This window comes from Anomalospiza imberbis, chromosome Z (assembly GCF_031753505.1).
Source record: "Anomalospiza imberbis isolate Cuckoo-Finch-1a 21T00152 chromosome Z, ASM3175350v1, whole genome shotgun sequence".
Taxonomy (NCBI): Eukaryota; Metazoa; Chordata; class Aves; order Passeriformes; family Viduidae; genus Anomalospiza; species Anomalospiza imberbis.
Window position 1 is genome coordinate 47,762,018 of NC_089721.1, and position 18,086 is coordinate 47,780,103.

At 37.2% G+C, this 18,086-nt stretch overlaps 1 protein-coding gene across 2 annotated transcripts in view; it reads right to left on the minus strand.

The window, feature by feature from the left end:
- Nucleotides 1–52: 52 nt before the first annotated feature.
- MAMDC2 (MAM domain containing 2) overlaps nucleotides 53–18,086 on the minus strand; it is a 57,662-nt gene continuing 39,628 nt past the window's right edge. The window contains exons 8-14 of one of the 2 annotated variants that reach the window (XM_068175637.1): nucleotides 17,581–17,727; nucleotides 16,424–16,689; nucleotides 6,717–6,810; nucleotides 4,842–4,994; nucleotides 2,796–3,055; nucleotides 2,097–2,181; nucleotides 53–1,787 (exon numbers count right to left, since the gene is read on the minus strand). In XM_068175637.1, coding sequence (XP_068031738.1) covers nucleotides 1,726–1,787; nucleotides 2,097–2,181; nucleotides 2,796–3,055; nucleotides 4,842–4,994; nucleotides 6,717–6,810; nucleotides 16,424–16,689; nucleotides 17,581–17,727 — 1,067 coding nt within the window. In that variant the 3' untranslated portion in view covers nucleotides 53–1,725. Of the gene's footprint in view, nucleotides 1,788–2,096; nucleotides 2,182–2,795; nucleotides 3,056–4,841; nucleotides 4,995–6,716; nucleotides 6,811–16,423; nucleotides 16,690–17,580; nucleotides 17,728–18,086 lie in introns of those variants that run through there. The other variant, XM_068175638.1, reaches the window with a different exon arrangement.

The window sequence follows — 18,086 nt, forward strand, 5'->3', positions numbered from 1 at the left end:
ATAAAATCACTGTAGAAATGAGGTCCCTAGAAATCACTCAGTGGAGAGCAGGTTAGAATCTTTCATTTAGGTTTTTATTTTATCAGCCTAAATCTGATCACTTTAATGGAGTGAGGCAGAGTTGCATAAATATTTAGAGATAGGAGCCTAACAGTTGTACTTCACGCTTCATTTCATTTACATACAGAGAACCACCAAGCCTGATTATTTTAACTGCTTCATCTTCACTTGTTTTCTGCTTAGATAATTTGAGCTGAATATTGATACCAAAACATGCACTTTTCAGAACAACTGTAAAATTGGGTTGATATGTAGGAAACAGTCCATTATTTGGTTTCATTTTTGAATAATAGCAAGAGTGATGTGTTCATAAGCAGGACTAGGGAGACTGTAGGTATCTAGGATGTGCAGATAAGATATCAATTCCTTTTGGCTCTTCCTTGGTCTCCAGGAAACAAAAAATGGCTTAAATCTGTGTGGTTAAATAAATATATGAGTATTGAATGTACTGCATTGAACAATCTCTTAAATTGTTTCTGTCACCAAAATCAAAATCTATGAAAGATGCAAGGACCTAGATCATCCTAGGTGCTATTGATCCTTATATGCTGTTAGGAAAAGCATATCCTTAGTTCTTAAAGGAGCAGGATATGGTCGCTGTAAGAAGAATTTCTACCACTCAGTACATAGCTTCCTGCAGCAGTTCAGATTACTTTTTGTTTGCCTTTGTAGGTGATATGATCCACACATTTCATTCTCTTCATGTTCAAAATTAATTCAGGCTACTTTATTATGTTCAATACTTTCTCCTTAAACTAATTAGTATGAAATCTAGAGCAGAGCAATAAGATGATACTCAAATTTTATTAGGAAGTTATAGTAAATTAAAAAAAAACCCTTACACACAAATTCATAAAACCTTAAAAAATAACAAGCTGTGAATTCAGTTTCTTATTAATATAAATGCAAGATATCTGTGGTTGGGCAAAGTGTAAGTGCATTCTCTGTGAGTGTACAAATTTAATAAAAGAACAAACAACAAGACTCTCATCCCAGAAAACATATGGCTTTAAAGTGTTTCATTTCATATAAATCCACAGCAAGCATCTTATGCTGTATTATACTGAACACTAAAAGTGAGTTTGTTATTGACAAATGTATTTGTTATAGCAAATTACACAGTCACAAAAAATTGCCAACAGACTATTAAGTTTTCCAGAGAGATTTGTCATTGAGAATAATTGCACTTAACCTGTAGGATAATACTAGTAGCTAACACTATTTTCTTTGTTATTTCAAAACATGTATAATTTTCTTAACAAAAATCCATTCTATCCCCAACACAAAACATTCACTGAATGCAGATTTAAGATAACACAATATTGGACTTCAAAGGTGCAACTTGAATTTCCTCTTTTTACTTGTATACCAGAAACATTAAAAAAATTAAAAATGAATGATCTGTGCAAAATGGGAAGCCTTTATGTAATTACTGATACCTCATGCAAAAGAGGAAATAATATCAAAAACTTATGGTCTAAGAAGCCCTGAGTCAATAATTTCATTGAAAAGGCGAGGAACATGAGTGGTCCAAGTTCTTCCTATGTATTGGTGTGTATTCAAACCAGTCCAACATTTACTTAAAACATATTTTAAAATAGGCAGTTCGTGCAGTTTCTCACATACAGTTCTTCAATGTGCTTCATTCCTTTCAGCAGACTGTATTTAATACTCAATTTCGTTTAAGCTGTCAGGATAACCTGATGAGAATTGAATTTCTTCAACTTCTGGAATACAAAGGATGAAGAAACACTGTAATTATTTTTGTCATACTTAATAATACTTACAGCAGAATTTAATTAGCATGCTGGATTTCAATGGGACTGTCATGTGGTTTTTAAAAAGTTTACAGCCACTTTACTAGTTGAGATTCTGAGGATGATCTCACATCCTATTAGAGAGTAAAAGTTCTGTACTAACCCAGCAGCCTGATATTAAATTCAAATGGAAACTCAAGGGAAATATCACCCACTCACAAACAAGCACTGTGAATTTCAGGTGTGTCTAACAAAGTATTAAGGTAAAAAGAAACTTACCCAAACAAGGTCCTGCCTGGAACAGAATATCATCAATAGCAGTGTCACTTCTTATTGACACACCACGGATTGCCTCAAAAATAATCTGTAAAGTAAGACACAAATTTTCATGAAACCAAATGGTGGAAGGACTGAAAAAAATAATAGCCATGCAACCTATTCAAGGGGTACCCTTTACCCCCGCCCCTGTCCTCCCTTTCCTTTCCCCTCCCTTTCATTTTCCCTTCTCCTTAGACAGACCTCTGGCTTTGCATCATCCCTTCTCCTTGGTGCTCCCTTGGAAAAACTACCCTACAAGAAGCTGCCATTTCATCACAGATCACTGGCTGTGTCAAATCTGGACAGGGCTACAGACAACTGAAGGAAAAGAAATTGCACAAATGATCCTGAGAAAGCCCTACCACTACTGACAAAAATGATGGCGTTTAAATTTAAATACTTTGAAATAGCATTTAAGTATGTTTAAAAAAATTTGAATTCATAACTATTTTCCTACTTGCAACCTATTCACACCTTTAATAAATCCCTCCCTAACTTAATTTGTAAAAAAATACATTATTTCATGTTCTTCAGGTATCCATTCAGTGCTACCTACATTTTAACATTTTAGTTTATTATTTTTTAAAACAATACAAAACTTTGGTTCTAGTACATAGTTCACTTCAATATTCCTATTTGACTACTTCTTGCTTTTCTTACCTGGTAGTTTGTATCACTTTCATATTCTATCAGTCCCCTTAGCCATGAGATGCTTTGTTCTCCTGTCCTCCTCCATAAAGGTATCTCTTCATCATCCCCTTCCTTTTTTAGATAAACACTTAATAATCCAGTCCCAGCTCCATACATATGATAGAAAAATGTCAGGCACTGTTTTCCAGATGTTCCTCTTAGTGGTCTTGAAACTAAGTATGCTCTCTGTCCATAGACCATGTTAGATGCCTCTATATACATGTAGTATCCTTAAAAAGATATATAAGTAAATATTAGCAAAGATATATAGTAAATATTACATTAATTTGGAATGTTCATTATGCTCAACATGATCATTATATTTTAAAAAAACCCACAATTGCAACTATTTTGATAATGATTCATAAACTTTCTGCATTTGTAAACTGTAATATTTAAGATACTGTAATAATTGTGTACTGTAATAATGATGGGTTTGAATTCATAAAGCCAAGAGATGATCTAGTCTTTCTAACAAGATTATAGTATGATTTAGTCTTTAGAGAAAAAGGCAAGTTATTTTATTATGCTGTCATATGAGCTCTAGGTTTTGATTTTTAACTGAAGGAACTTCTATGCATAGTGAACAACGAAGTCTTTGAAATGGATTGCACTAAGTTTGGTACAAACCAGCTTGGGAATTCTCCAAAACGCTGTATGAATTATTGACCTACAGCTGTAGATTATCTTCCTTTTCACTTTCTCTCTTGACTGCTGCTCCCCACCAAACTACAACCTGGCTTAGAGGGGATGTCTTCACTAGGGGTTTGCGCAGAAAAGAGGACTCCTCAGTATCACAAGAGACTCTCAAGCATCCACTGGCTGCTGTTGTTACTCTCGGCATTCCACGTGTCTTACTGATTCTTGGGAATTCCCTCTCCCTCTGAAGGCAATCTCACCCCCAGGACTTGTGGTGACAGGAAGGTAAAGGGACAGACCACAAAAGGGAGCACGGGGATTGCATGAAGGGTTCCTGCATTATCTGAGTTCACTGTCTCCTGGCAGAGTGTACATCTCAAAACAGAACAGTTGCTTTATGCAGTGGATGTGATGTGGGGATGCTCCTCAGTCTTGTGACACACCTCAGTTTGCTCCAGCTGGTGATATCTGAGTGATGGAATGAGGGGCAGGAATTTGCCTTCCACCAATTCACAGACTGAACCCTTAAAACTTGGTTATATCTGTTGAAATACAAAGCCACAAAAAAGAATACAAAGGAAGACTATACTACAGCTGCTCTTACACCAGGAATTGCACTCTGATAGAGATTGATTCATTGGAATTTTGAGACAGCTGCAAGTACATCTGAGGGTATGCTTTAGGCTATGGTTGGTGGTGATGCACTTAGGCTGATGGGGGTCCTACCTACCTAAATACTTGAACTTGCACTAGTGAGCTTGTGGAACACATTTTCAAGATAAAGGGCTCACAGGATCTCTTTTATTCTTCATGTTTTCTTTTAAGTTTGAACCCAAAGGTGTTCATGCAGAAGAATCCCAACCACTTGCACAACTTCCTGTTAAGAAATGAACTAAGGAATAATCATTCCTTATAATGAGGAATGATTATTGAGTCACAGACAGGCTTAAAAGGCTCTCAGTTCTGAAGTCAAGCTATCAGCCTCACTTCTCAGACCACTTAATGATCCACATTAACTGAAAATAGGTCTAAACTCAGTTTCAGGGACTATTCATATAAACTGGGAGTTTGGAAGGAGCTTTTTCTGTGGGATCTGCACAGTCATCTTCTTCTTTTATCTCCTAAGGAAAAGGCTACTTTGGGATGTGACAACCAAATTATCCACATGGCCTGAAGATAATTCAGATTAAATGTCATATTCTCAAAACCACTCATGACTCTGTGTAGAATGTGCTTACTTAATTTGATTAGTAGCTTTTCTGAAGAGAAGACTAAAAGCTTTCTCTGTCTTCTCAATTATCATTTGAAATATTTAATTAATATTTTTAATTAACTGTCAATCTCTGTTCTGAAAATTCAATGTGGAACTTAACTCACCTACCCCAGTAGTGTGGTCTCCTTTCGGTCCAGTGTAAGAAGTGGGAGTTGGACCCCTTCTCCTATGCCAGGTCCCACGACCTCTCTTCTTCTGGGTAAACACACACTCATCTTTTTCAAAAGTGCATTCTCCAGGAATAGGCAGCAACAAATCTGTAAGGAGAGGATATAGTTTAAAATTTCAAATACATTAGACTGATATATGGAGAGATTACATAAGTAATGTATTGCATTTCCTCACCTGCTGACATCAATTACAGCCACCTGGCAATACTTACAATAGTCACAAGCTTATACAAGCTACCTTCAAACTGTCATATAAAATTTAATTTAATTCTCTTCACATCTTTGGGAAAATCTGTGCCCTAGTCTAGCTCAGTGACTAGGATTCACTAGTGCTAGGATTCTTTAAAACAGCTTATTTGTCTTCCCAAGAGTGCTTTGCACTAGATTATCTTATGAGGTCTTTTGGTTTTAATCATTGGATTCAGTGGTCTTAGAGGTATTTTCTAACCTTAGCAATTCTATGATTCTATAACAGGCGGTTGTAGGATTACCAGTGTAATTTTCTTCACTGTTTTGGCTCCCCAAACACACATATAAGTTCCAGCATGTATAACATGCACAATAAATGAGCCTTGTCAAAGACTGGAATTTCTGTAAACTGAAATCAATGCCACATTCAGCTCTCCTCTGCTTCTTTGTCACCAGACTCTACTGCAGCCTACAACAGACCACAGAGCTGCAATTACTAGTATTCAATTCTATTAGATCATACAAAAGATGATACAGTTCAGGTGCATGCCAGGAAGCTTCTGTCAGGTAATGTTAATTTGTCATTCAGAAGTAGACATTTTGAGCTGCCTCCACCTTTTGAAGATGAGGAAGCCTTGCTACCTCTGGGGCATTTTTCAGGCATTTGTTTTGCTACCATCAGAGACAAGCCATGGCATGACTGTACACCCAGATACCAGTTCTGCACCTTTGGTTCTTTTTCCAATTACTTAAAAATTACAGCAAGGCAAAACAGACAACTGTTGGAAATAATTTAGAAAAATGGCATCTTGTTTTGCACATGTGATTTCTCTCTGTTTTGTACATTTCACTCTGAATGCATAAAATCCAATCAAAAGAGGTAATTAAAAAGCCATTAGTACATTGCAAAAGCTATTAGGACATTGCAAAGACATGGCTTTATTCCAAAGAAGAATGGAATTGTAGATTGTGCCTGCCTCATGAGAATGTTTTTTTTTTTTTTAAATTACGATACAATCGTTGTATTGTCAAACCTCACAAAGCCACAAATAGGGAGTTTGGTGAGTTCAGAGAGGTTGGCCTGTGCATGTCAAAGGGTAAAGTTTTGCTGAAAACCATTCAGTTCTTCCCACTACAGAGGGAGTCTTAGACTGCTTTTCTCTGTCTTCATCAAAGAACTGCAGCTCAGGTGAGGCTGTGTCTTGGCCTTGCACAACTGTACTTCTTGCCTAAAAAAAATTATGCAGTGTTTTGAAAAATACTGGTTTGGGGTCCATTCCTGGCTTCTTAAAGACAATTTGAAAACTACTTTTCACTCATTTGAACAGTGGGTTTATTTTAAAGCCCTCAAAGGACAATTCACCTATATACAACTGCTCTGGAGTCACTGAAATTTATTAGGATTTAGCTGGTACCCCTGTGAGCAAAAACTGGTCCTTGCTGGATGTTTGCTACTTTGCAAAAATAGAATTTATGCAATACTTATTGGAAAAAAATAAAAGACAAGAAACCATAACAGGATGAAGACAGCTGTAGGATAGGCTTGGAAAATGAAGCTGTATGATGAACTCTTAGTCAAAAGGATAGCAGCTGTTGGATGACAAATACTCATTGGCTTACCAGCAGCCTGGCAGCTTCCCAGGTTCAATGATACATCATCCAGTGCCACAAGTCCACAGTCCCAGAAGATTTTACACCAGCTAACAAAGACAACCTGCAATACAGGAAGGAAATTTCAGTACAAAACCTGGCACTGTTAAGAGTCTGAAATGTTAAGTGTTTTTTTCCAAATGCAGAGATAATTTTGAAATCTACAGAACAGGAATAATGGATCCACTTTGCTTTGGCATTTTCTGCCAATGACTGAATGTCGACTCCAGTGGGGACTAAATGTATGTTTTCAATCTAAAGAAAATATTTTCTTGCTTTTGTAGGCAAATTATGTATATCTGTATGTAATTCCCATTTTACTAGAGTATTTTTTTGTCTGTGAGAAAACAAGACTCACTAGGGTTGTTGTGGTTTTTTCTTGCCCAACACCCAACATGACCAGCTCAAATATCTTCAGCTGTCTTACCCTGAAAACTAGGAGGTTTCATCCATGGAAAAATAAATTTGAAAGAGTAATGTGGAGTGATGGACAAGAGTGGCTGTGGCAAAATGCAAAGAATAATAGAGATGAACTGAAACTACTACACAAATGAGATTATTCATAAGTGACTCAGTGCCATGATATCGTAGAGCAGGAGACTTGAAATGTTATTCATAATTCACAGTGTTCATCTGAGTTAGGGAAGATTAATAAAAACATCCAAGATCATTGATTTGAGTAAACATTAATTCTGCCATGGAAAATACAAGTCACTCATGAGATAGTAAAATAAAATGTAAAGAAACTGTAAGACTCTCAGTTGCCCTTCTGCCAAAGTTGACACAGATCTCTTTGAATTGCAGAAGACACATTAGGATTTGTTTTGTGAAAACATTGCTGGCGGTTTTCTTGGCCCAACTACTCCAAACCATCTGGCTGACCACTGGGGTTATGACCATAATTTAGTAGGAGCTTTTCAATAAACAATTGCTTTGTATTGAGGTCTATTCTAGTGATTGCAGATGGATTACTGTCACTTCTGATTGTTTAATCTTCTGGACAACACTTCAGTTGCATATTTGAGGTTAAATGCTGACTGACAAGTTTCATATGGGTACAAAAAGGCATTTAAAAGTTGTTAGAGCATTATTTAGTGTGTTATCTTCTAGTAGGCTTGGTAACACCTTCAATATGGTACCTACATGGTATTTTACCAGTTAGTTTTGCTATGCAGTATTTATTGACTCTTTTGCTTTTAATAACAGTAACTACACCAAAAACTTGGAAGCATGTATGTATTATGCTGCCCTGGGTGGAGCAATTTTTGAAACTCTTCCCATTCAGTGCTACCAATCCTGGTTATTATTGATTATCTGTCTTGTAAATTGCCACTGGTGTGGAGCTAAAGAGTGGCCCTGCACAGAATGCAAAACTGCTCAGCATATGGTGGCCTAAACCCCACACTTTTTTTTTTTTCTTCCCACTGTAGAACTGTATCTTAGCCTCAAGGTTTAACAGAAAAAATATTCTTTTATACTTTTTAAGTTCATTGTCAGCATACAGGGGCAATCCTTTAAAAACAGCAGCATGTCTTGGAAAAAAGCATAAAATAAGCGTAAAATAAGATACTGACATTGGGAGACTATCATTCACCAGAATTTTAATAAATGCATTCTGGTGGACATTTGTAATGATCTAAAGACATATTATACCCCTAAATCCATGAATCTTCAGAAAACCACACATGTAAGGGTGAAGTCAGTCCTCATTTATGAAATAATATTGCCACACTGTGGAGTAATGTTTTAAGCGATGCTTTAGTATTGACCTCACTGGGAACAGGATTAAGTTCTTTATTCTTAGATTGCAGTAATTTTTTCCATACAAGGTATGTAACTACCCATTGGTTCCCTAAGAAAGCCCTCCATTTAAAAAGCATCACAACAATAACTGTGATCTCTCAAAGGCCATTGAACCAGTGATCTTTGTGCAACCAAAGGATTGATCTGATTCAGTGACACTTGTAAATGTGTTCAGCTTTTCCATCTGTAGCTTAAGCTTCACTGGTTTTACACTTGATTTTTGTGGTGTTGAGGGACACACTGCCATGAGCACACTCTGTAATTTCAGGGATGAAATTACAAAGTCTTCTACTTGGGAGCTTCTGCTTGGGAGTGCAGAGTTTTCAGTATTGGCTATAGCAAATGTACTGAATTTGGCATAGTCTCCTCAATTTATTTTGCTGTTACATTCTTGATTTAGTTTTAGGCAGTGGACTAGAACATTTTTATTCACAGGTCAAATTTATTTACTCTTCTTCTGTTTTAAATATCCTTTTCTATCATAAAGCAAAATATTTGAGTATTTGAACTTCACCTACAAAATTGTATCAACTTGGATTTACTCAACAACTCATTTTCACACTTTTTCAGATCTCTGAATCCTTCCTACAGTCTCAGTAGAACTAATCTCAAGTTGCTTTGCATTTGTTCTTGTTTTAAATTAAAATATTTGCTAGTTCAGTTTTTCCAAAATATAATTGTATTACTTTATCTCATGCCTTGGAGAAGACAATAGGGGATTCTTTGTGCTGAGCTTTTTTTTTGGTTGTAAAGCATGGCAGATGAACAACATACTGATTGTTTTAAGCTAGGTAACAGAGATTCCTGGACTCACATGCTATTTTGGACGCTAAATTTAAAACATTATCCAGTGAAGGCAGTTGTTGCCTGTGTTACTGAAAAATAAAACATATCTCTCATGTCTCTTTTTGTTCCAATAACAGGACACAGCTAGGCCATCAGTTTCCTTCCAAACCATTGCCCCAGCTTAGAAGCTGGTTTGTTTTGTTTATATTGCAGTGCCTAATCAATGGTCCTGGCCTTCAGTCTTAAAGTATCAATAATCCTTTCTTAGCACTTATCCTGGATGATACGAGGTATGAGCAATGCCAGGTGAAAATGGCCAGTCGAGCAAGCTTCTGCTAGGACACCATATTGGGTTGTGCTGCAGATACTGGGTGAGGTAGAAGGGATTTCTCATCCTTAGCACTCAGTGACTCCACAAGGAGTTAAAACTCACATGCATGTAAAGTTAATCTGCTTTTAGAGGAGAAGAAATAGGAAGACATACAGTAAGGTGCCTTCAGTGTAAGGAGGGACAATGGGGAAGCTTGCTATAGGAGGTTTGGAGGGAACTGGACTGAGAACAGGAGAAAAGGAGATCCCTATATGTTCTGTGTGTTTTCTTTCCTCCTTCTTTATCCCAGAACATACACATCTTGTTCAATGAGAGAGCCAGATCAGCCAAACAGAAGAAAAACATGAAAACAGCGCAATCTGGTGATTTAAAAGCAAGCTATGCCTCTGCAGCAAGGTAATTTATCTTTTCCATCCTAACGAATAATCCTAGGTTTAAATGACACACTGTAAATCTGTGTAGACACAAAACTCAGTCTTTCACTTAAACACATTTAAAGTTCAATTACCTAAAGAAGAAGGGCTGTTATAGTGGAGTCTGAGGTGTTTGTTTTTTTTCTGAGAAGCTACTGTTGTAACTTCCTCACAGTGACACAAAACTCAGTATTACAAAATGAAAGAATAATCTGAACACGAGAAACAAAAGTGTGACTTGACAGGAAGAAGCAGTCAAGATGTTTTCACAGAAGACACAGAGCCTGACTTTTCAGTCAGTTATGCTAATAAAGAGCTTACATATAAGCATGTAAGCCAGGGACTGACCACACAGGGGATGGGAAAACCATTCTGACTGTCTCAGGGCTTTTCAATGCAGATATTTTCAGTGTAGACCAAATTACTCATAGCTAGCTTAAATAAAACTAGACTTTAAGTGGCTTGTATTTCTTTGGTCTAAACAGTCAGAAACTCATTTATCAAGAATTCAAGTAAGCTATTAAGGCAAAATTAGAACATTTGCAAGCTTCCGTAATTTAAAATAAATTTATTTAAAATGGCACTCGGCAGGCAAGTTCAATTTCTTGCCATGTAAATACAACAAGCTTCTATGGGAAAAATAATGTAATAAGAAAGCTTCTACATAAATAATTGGATAATATTGGTAATAAGCTTGTGACAGTTGAACAAGTATTTCTGAAAACCTTTCCTGTCCAAGTGCAGAAACAAACAATGAAAAAGAAACATAAAGCTAACAAAATAACCTAGTGCCGCAGGCTGTTAATCCTACATCTCATTTTTCTGGATTGCACAGCCTAGTAGAGAACATTGCCTGCACACAAATATATACAGGATGCTGATATTCTCATCTGTCCCTCATGACCCTCCCAGATTTCCACAAATCTACTGTAAGGGCTCTATCCTCATTCCAGTCAAACAGTTTCCTGTCCATTAAGGATCGGAGACACCAAAAGGAGATGTGTGATATTTCATGCAACATATCACCTTGCTTAGCAACTGTGAAGATGCAAGCCCCTTAGGCACTGCTTCCTAACCTGAGTAACTTTTTCAGTTTCCAGTATACTGTTTCCATAACCATGTATCAAGCACCACAGGAACTTAGGTTCCCATTTAGCAGCACTACCCTACTGTTTCCAAACTCTACCGTTCTTATATTAGACAGTCATTTCTGGTGACTGTTCTTCAAGAAGTTTTTTCTTTTAAAAGGTAAGGGAAGGAATGACAGGACTATCCTATAAAACTGCAGCTCATTCCAGCCTCTTTAGGGTGCTTGTGAGGATGAGGAGAAGGAGGACAAGGACAAGGAGGACAAGGAGAGGGAGGACGAGGAGAAGAAGGACAAGGAGGAGGAGGAGGATGAGCATGAGGAGGAGAAGAATAAGGACGAGGAGGACAAGGACGAGGATGAAGATGCCCTCCTTCAGTTAGCACCTGACTGGAGAACACTGTTTTTCATACTAGTGACTTGATCACAGGGATCTATGTTTTCATTGTTTATCCAAGATTAGTTTAGTCATTTACCTATGACTTTGGCGGACTAGCAGGAAACACAGATTTCTTGCCATCAAAGAGAACCAAATGCTAGAATCATTTAACATTGAGCATCACCACGAAGAAAGGTCCAAAGACACTCAGATCAAGTACTAGGAAGGCAGCAGGGTGATAATAGGTATTTAGGGAAACAACAAAGAAAGAAACCAGCACTAAAGTCTTTGTATAATGTCCAACCCAAAAAAAGCTGAAGAACTTGCTGAACTGGAGGTCTCAACTGGACCACTGTGATTACAGTCACTGTGAGATCTATTTTCCGTGAATTTTTTTAATCTTTTAAAAATGTATGTATACTATTAGCCTTCACAGCATCTTGCAGAAAAGTTTCTCAGTGTTGTTCTGAGAATGTCTTCTCTTTCCTTTTTCTTAAAACATGTAAATATTCAAGTGCAACACTGAGTCACTTGATATTTCTTTCTCACAATGGCAACTAAAATTAGTTATGGAGGATGAGAGAAAGCAAACAGATGAACTCAAGTAAAGAGAGCGAGGAAAAAACATCAAAGAGGAATAAAAAAATACTTAAGGAATGAAAACCCAAAAATGCAGCCACAGCTACTCTGATGAAAGTAGGATAGACTGTTATGCCAAATACCTTTCTGAGGATTTGATTTTGAACTCTTTGGGAGGTTCAAGCAGGTAATATAGCAAAATATTGCAATATTTTATTAGGCAGTATTGCAAAAGCATGCATGATGGATAAAGAACACAAGATGTTTGTTTTCAAAAACCTGAGTTTCAGAATGGTAACCCAAATCTAGGAAGAATGAGCAGAATTGATAAAAGCACATCAAAATGAACTCAAACCTTCATTAATTTAATATAGGTATTTGGATTTCGTTGTGAAGTTGCATATGAGGAATATTTTTCCATGCTGGTGTTTACCCACATACACGCGCGTGCGCGCATACACACACACAAAATATTAAATTGTAGATTCTTGCTTCACTGTTCATGTGAGCTTCTCAAGGATGCAAATGATATGTGAAATTTTCTTCCAGTTAGCTCCTACATTTTCCTGACATGTATTGGCATGGAAGATCAATTTCAGTACATTCAATCAACTGAAAATACTCTATATAATTCAGATTTAGGTTTTCATGATATCCTTCTAGAGGCTTATACAATAAACCATGAAGGATTTATTTTCACACTGATTCCCTGGGTACAGTATAAATCAATGTACACTGTATGTATATATGATCATAGGTACTCGCACCAACTAGGAGAGTACAAAGTAGAAAATCAGGATTTTAAATTCCCTGCCTTCTCACTTAATATTATCAGCATCTGTATTTGCAGTATGTGCATACACACACACACATAAATATAAATATATATGCACACAGACACACATATATGTATGTAGGTAAAGACATTTATGACTTGCTTAGCTGGATCATACCTGCCTAGCCTTTAAAACGTTTTATTTTCAAAATGTCATACTAAAGCCAGCTGGCCAGCTTCACATTTCCTGCTCACAGAACTCAAGCCATCAACTTGTGCCAGACTGCAGTTACCTAATTCAAAAAGAACTTGCAAAAACCATTACAGAAACCAAGCAATGAAAATCTGCATCTTTTTATTGTCCTGATACAAACAAATATGCTATCAAAACTAAAATCTATTAGATGGAATTTGTATTATTTTCTAAGCTTTGGAAGTAGTATTCGTAATAGAAAAAGGATGAAGGATGTGAGTAATTGGTTATTTTACAGCAATTGTTTTCTGGCTGAAAAAATAATTTTGACCTTCAGGACACATTGTCGCTGACTTGATCGGCTGTTAAGGAACTGCCAGGAGACTGTTTACTGTTTCCACATGGGCTGACCCAATCCAAAAGTGGGTCCTGGTAACCAAGAATATGTTCAGCCAAACTACTGTGCATGCCTACAACTTCTTACCATCCAAGTCTACATATGATACATCTCAGAAAACAATAATATAGGCACATCAGTCACTACGTCTGTATTAGAGGAATGGTGGCAGCCCATCTTGTTTTGAGACCACCTCTCTCCACTGAAAGACTGCTTTTCACTTGTCTATAACATTGCCAAGACACAGTGACCTCAGCTCAGATTTTCCATGCCAGGTCCTTGCTACAGCCTTGTTTTGGAAGATTTAATCCAAAACAGTTCCATCATTTCCAAGAGCCAAGGCTAGGAAAAAGAGTTTATTTTGCCCCTATTATTAAACAAAACAAAACAAAACAAAACAAAAAAAAAAAAAAAAAAACAAAAAAAAAAACCAAAAAAATCTGTGAAAATCTTGAGCACTCCAAGGCTTTGGAATAGGAACAGAAAAGTGTCAAGAGTCTGATCTTTATGCCAGTGCTATCTTTTCTGTCAAGTCATTAGTTTTTGAGAAACTAGAATTTGTAAGAAATGGGACAAGCAGGGCAAACAGAATGGAACATGAATAATATTACAGGGAAAAAAAATTTGGATTGTCCAGAGCTGAGAGTAAGATGAGGACTGGTGTGAGGGGCAGAGGGGTGGTTCATTGCCTGTGGGACAGGTTAGATAAAATAAAGATGGCTCAGTGAGGACGCAAGAGACACAAGGACAGGTCGCAGAAGACGGGACAAGAGTGTGTCATGTGTCTAAGCACTGTCTCCCTGCAGAGCCAGAAGTGTAATCCCTTACTTGCTGGTTCCACCATGCCTTTCTACCAGCCCAAACGTGCTCTGGTGCACCTCCAGGGCTGCCTACATTGACATACGTGGGTTTTGCCAGCTATTTCACTACGTGCTAGGCAGACATATCTTCACAGATAACCAACCTGAGTGTTTACACAGTGCCACACAGTAATACTTTGTTTCCTTCTGTTACCTTGGAAAGAAACAAACAAAATAAAAAACGATAAGACTTCAGAAAGTATTAAGGTTGAAGAGCTGGACATGAGATTGCAAGGAAAAGCCAGAATCAAGTTCATGGTGCAACTTCATTTGAGCCTGCTTCTAAATACTATAAGCAGACAACCTGTAACTACACCAGGTTTTCACCCTCTTCCTTAAGTAGACATGCTTAAACTTTGGCAATATTTGTCTTATTTATGCTACCTTCCCATCTGTAAACATACCTTGATGTACTTTGCCATTTACTATGTTTCAGAACTTCACCCATTTTCTTCTGTTTTTCTAAGGAAAACTTTATAAATTGAACCCCCTGACAAATACATAGTTATTTACCTAAGGGGTGCCTGAAGTATGGTTTGCTGAACACATGCTGACTTCTGTAAAGCCCAATAAATCTCCCAATATTTTGTGATATTTCAGGAATGCCTCCTCAAGAGAAACATTTTGTGACTTGTTTCCATGGGAAGGAAGACTTTCACGAGACCAGAAGCACCCAGAGAATATTTTTGAGAATTGCAAGAGGCCAATAAACCATGCTGCAGAGCATGGTTTTTACCCCCCTCATACACATCTTCAGGCTCAGAAGCAGCGAGGCAAGCTTCTTCACAACTGTTTTACATATCCTGACTTGTAGGAAAACAAAAATTGTTCTTCACAAATTCATGCTGGAAAAGATTTTCCATGTAAATGTCTGATGCTAAAAACCTGCCACCTCCAAGGCTGTCAACCAGTTCTAACAGTCATGCTCACATGTCATCACTACTCATGCAGCTGATTATGCTACATTAGCTACTAAACCCTTCCAGAAGTAATAAACACCTAAACAGGAGATGACACAAGTAAATTATAAGCTTGCCATTTTAACTTCTCTGCAAGGATCTTGGGATGATACTATGAGAAACTTTTCTGGTATGCACTTGCTGAGCACTAATAAAATTATTTTTTTATTCTCTAACACTTGAAAGGGAATTACAAATTATATTATCTTTTATGGATAAAGGACATAAAAAACCCCATTGATACTTTAGGATATCAGGTATCTGACAGAAAACACTATCCAACAGCTAGGACTGAAATTTTAAATGTAAATTTGCCTCTCAACACAATTAGGCCCCTGGTTTTTGGTGACCTTCTATGGTCAGTAACTACTGTTATTTCAAAAACTAATTTGTAGTGGACAAAATATTTAAGATGTTTGTCTTTAATTCAGAAATACTTGGAGTTTCAAGACAAGCTTCCATTCATATGTTCATCATATTATCACACTCTGGTCAACATGTAGTGATCCATCTCATTCTCTGCAGATGACTCACTGATAGTGCAAATCTGTTACAGAAATCAGGATAAATACAGAAGTAGCACGTATAGGAATCTGTGTAAAAGTCAGTCTTTGAAAAAAGAGTGGAGATGAGGAATTACAATGGCTTAAAGACTTACTCAGGAGGTGATGTCAAGTACCAATGAGTTCGTAATTTCCTGAGATAATGTAATGACGTCTCCAACAAGACACTGCTAATTTTTCAAGTCCATTGCTCTCATTTACATTGACTTCTGGTTTCATATTGTAACCCAGCAGTTGAGTTTAGGGAAGTAGGATCAGCTCCCCATTTTGACCAGAACTTGCCAGTACTTTTTGATTAGTTAAAATCTGCAATTGAGTGTGACGATGATATGACTCACACAGCAAATAAGCAAACAAAAATGAGAGGATGTGGAGCATGCTGAGAAACCAAGACACAGCTGGCTTTTGTTAGAGCTCCTCTGGTGAAGTCTCCAGCTAATTCACTTGGCAGGTATAGCTCACTTAGGATTAATCCCTGTATAAAAAAGAACTCTGAGAAGGCAAGGAAAATCTCCTATCAGAATTCAGCAAATTTGAAGAATTGGCTTTTACCTTGCAAGGCATAGGCTTCTTGAAGGAGATTTCAGCTTGAGTCCAAACTCCCTTTGGAGAGTCCAAGACAGACCAGATTTTCTCTTGAACAACATGATTCTCCTCAAAGATATAAACTGCAAGAGTGCCACTCATCTTGAAAAACCCATATAAGGCATAATAAAAACGCAGACAAAACTGCACGTTTCCTGGCAGGGTCGGGCCATACAGACGACCAATGTACCCAGGCTGTGATGTAAACTTTGTGTTTGCCAACAAGTAATAGCCTGCAAGACAGCATAATTATTGTATTTAATATGGTATTAGCACAGCTGATTTGGTATTAAAGCAGCTTCTTCTGTTATTGCATCAGACTTGGGTTATAAAAACAGTTCCAACTGGCAAGAAATAAATTATCACACTCTAACAGAAAATAACCATTTTTTTCCAAAAGCATCCTGTCTGCTTCTAGCTAAACTGGCACATGGCAAAGTTACCAGAAATAAGCACTTATCAAATTTATCCTGAAAAATTCCCTGGCTTGCTGACCTCACTGGAAAACTAGCCTTTTCAGGGATACCACAGTGAGACAAAATAAAAAAGGAGGGTGGGGCACAAGGCCTGTTATTCCCCGCACCAAATTTAAAGAACTGAGACTTTAGTGCATATGATTAATGATCATGAATACTCTACACAGAGAGATGTCTGAATTTCAGAACTTATTAATAGTCTTTTCACCATGTGGTTTCACTACACAACATTTATGTTTTCCCTTAAAAAAGCCAACTATCCTAAGCCTAGAAGAGTTAAAAGACCACTTTTTCTCTCTAAAAACAATGCATTAATTTATTATTACATTTACTTCCATATTTTTTTGGATTCATCCCTCCAGCAACTACAGAGCAGTATAGTGAAGATACTCTGATTTATGGCCCTGCCTGACTATTCAATAGATGACCTTCCTACTCGACACATGGGGAAGCACAGCCAGAGTTCCAGATAGGACCAAGCTGTGAACATTGACTTTTAATGGCAGAGAGTTGCAATGAGGTAAGCTAACCATTGTGCCAGTGATATTACTTAAAAGAGTGAACAATTATACAATAGGATAACCTTAACCTTTTATACAACGTTTATATATAGTTTGACTCTCATAGGAAAAAGCAGTTTTGATTCACCAAATCCAGTAGTGTGGTCTCCTGCTCTATACACATTGCGCTTCACTTTCACTCTGCTCCATCCTGGGCCATCTTTGTGATCTTGGTAAAAATTACACAGATCTTCCTCAAAATTGCAGCCTGCATTGGCAGGATTGAAAGGAGCTCCTAAAAGAAAGATGCATAGGTTCTGTTAGGATGAGTACAGTGTGATAAGTATAGGTTTGATGCAGAATGATGCCAAAGCATACTTTGGTTTGACTTGCTTTTCTTTACTGAAGATAAGCATGTGAAAAGATGTTACACATATATAGTGCACAGCCATGATGAAATCAAACTATCAAATTTCTATTGCAAGTTGGTCTTATATTCTTATATTTTTTGCAGGAGCCAGGAGAATCCCTTCTTCACAGACCCCCTAAAACACACATGAGCTCCACATATTAAGACTAGATTCTTCCTTCAGGATAGATGATTCACAAGGACATTCAGAGCATTTGTTTTCATCTGCTCCTTCATTGAAAAGA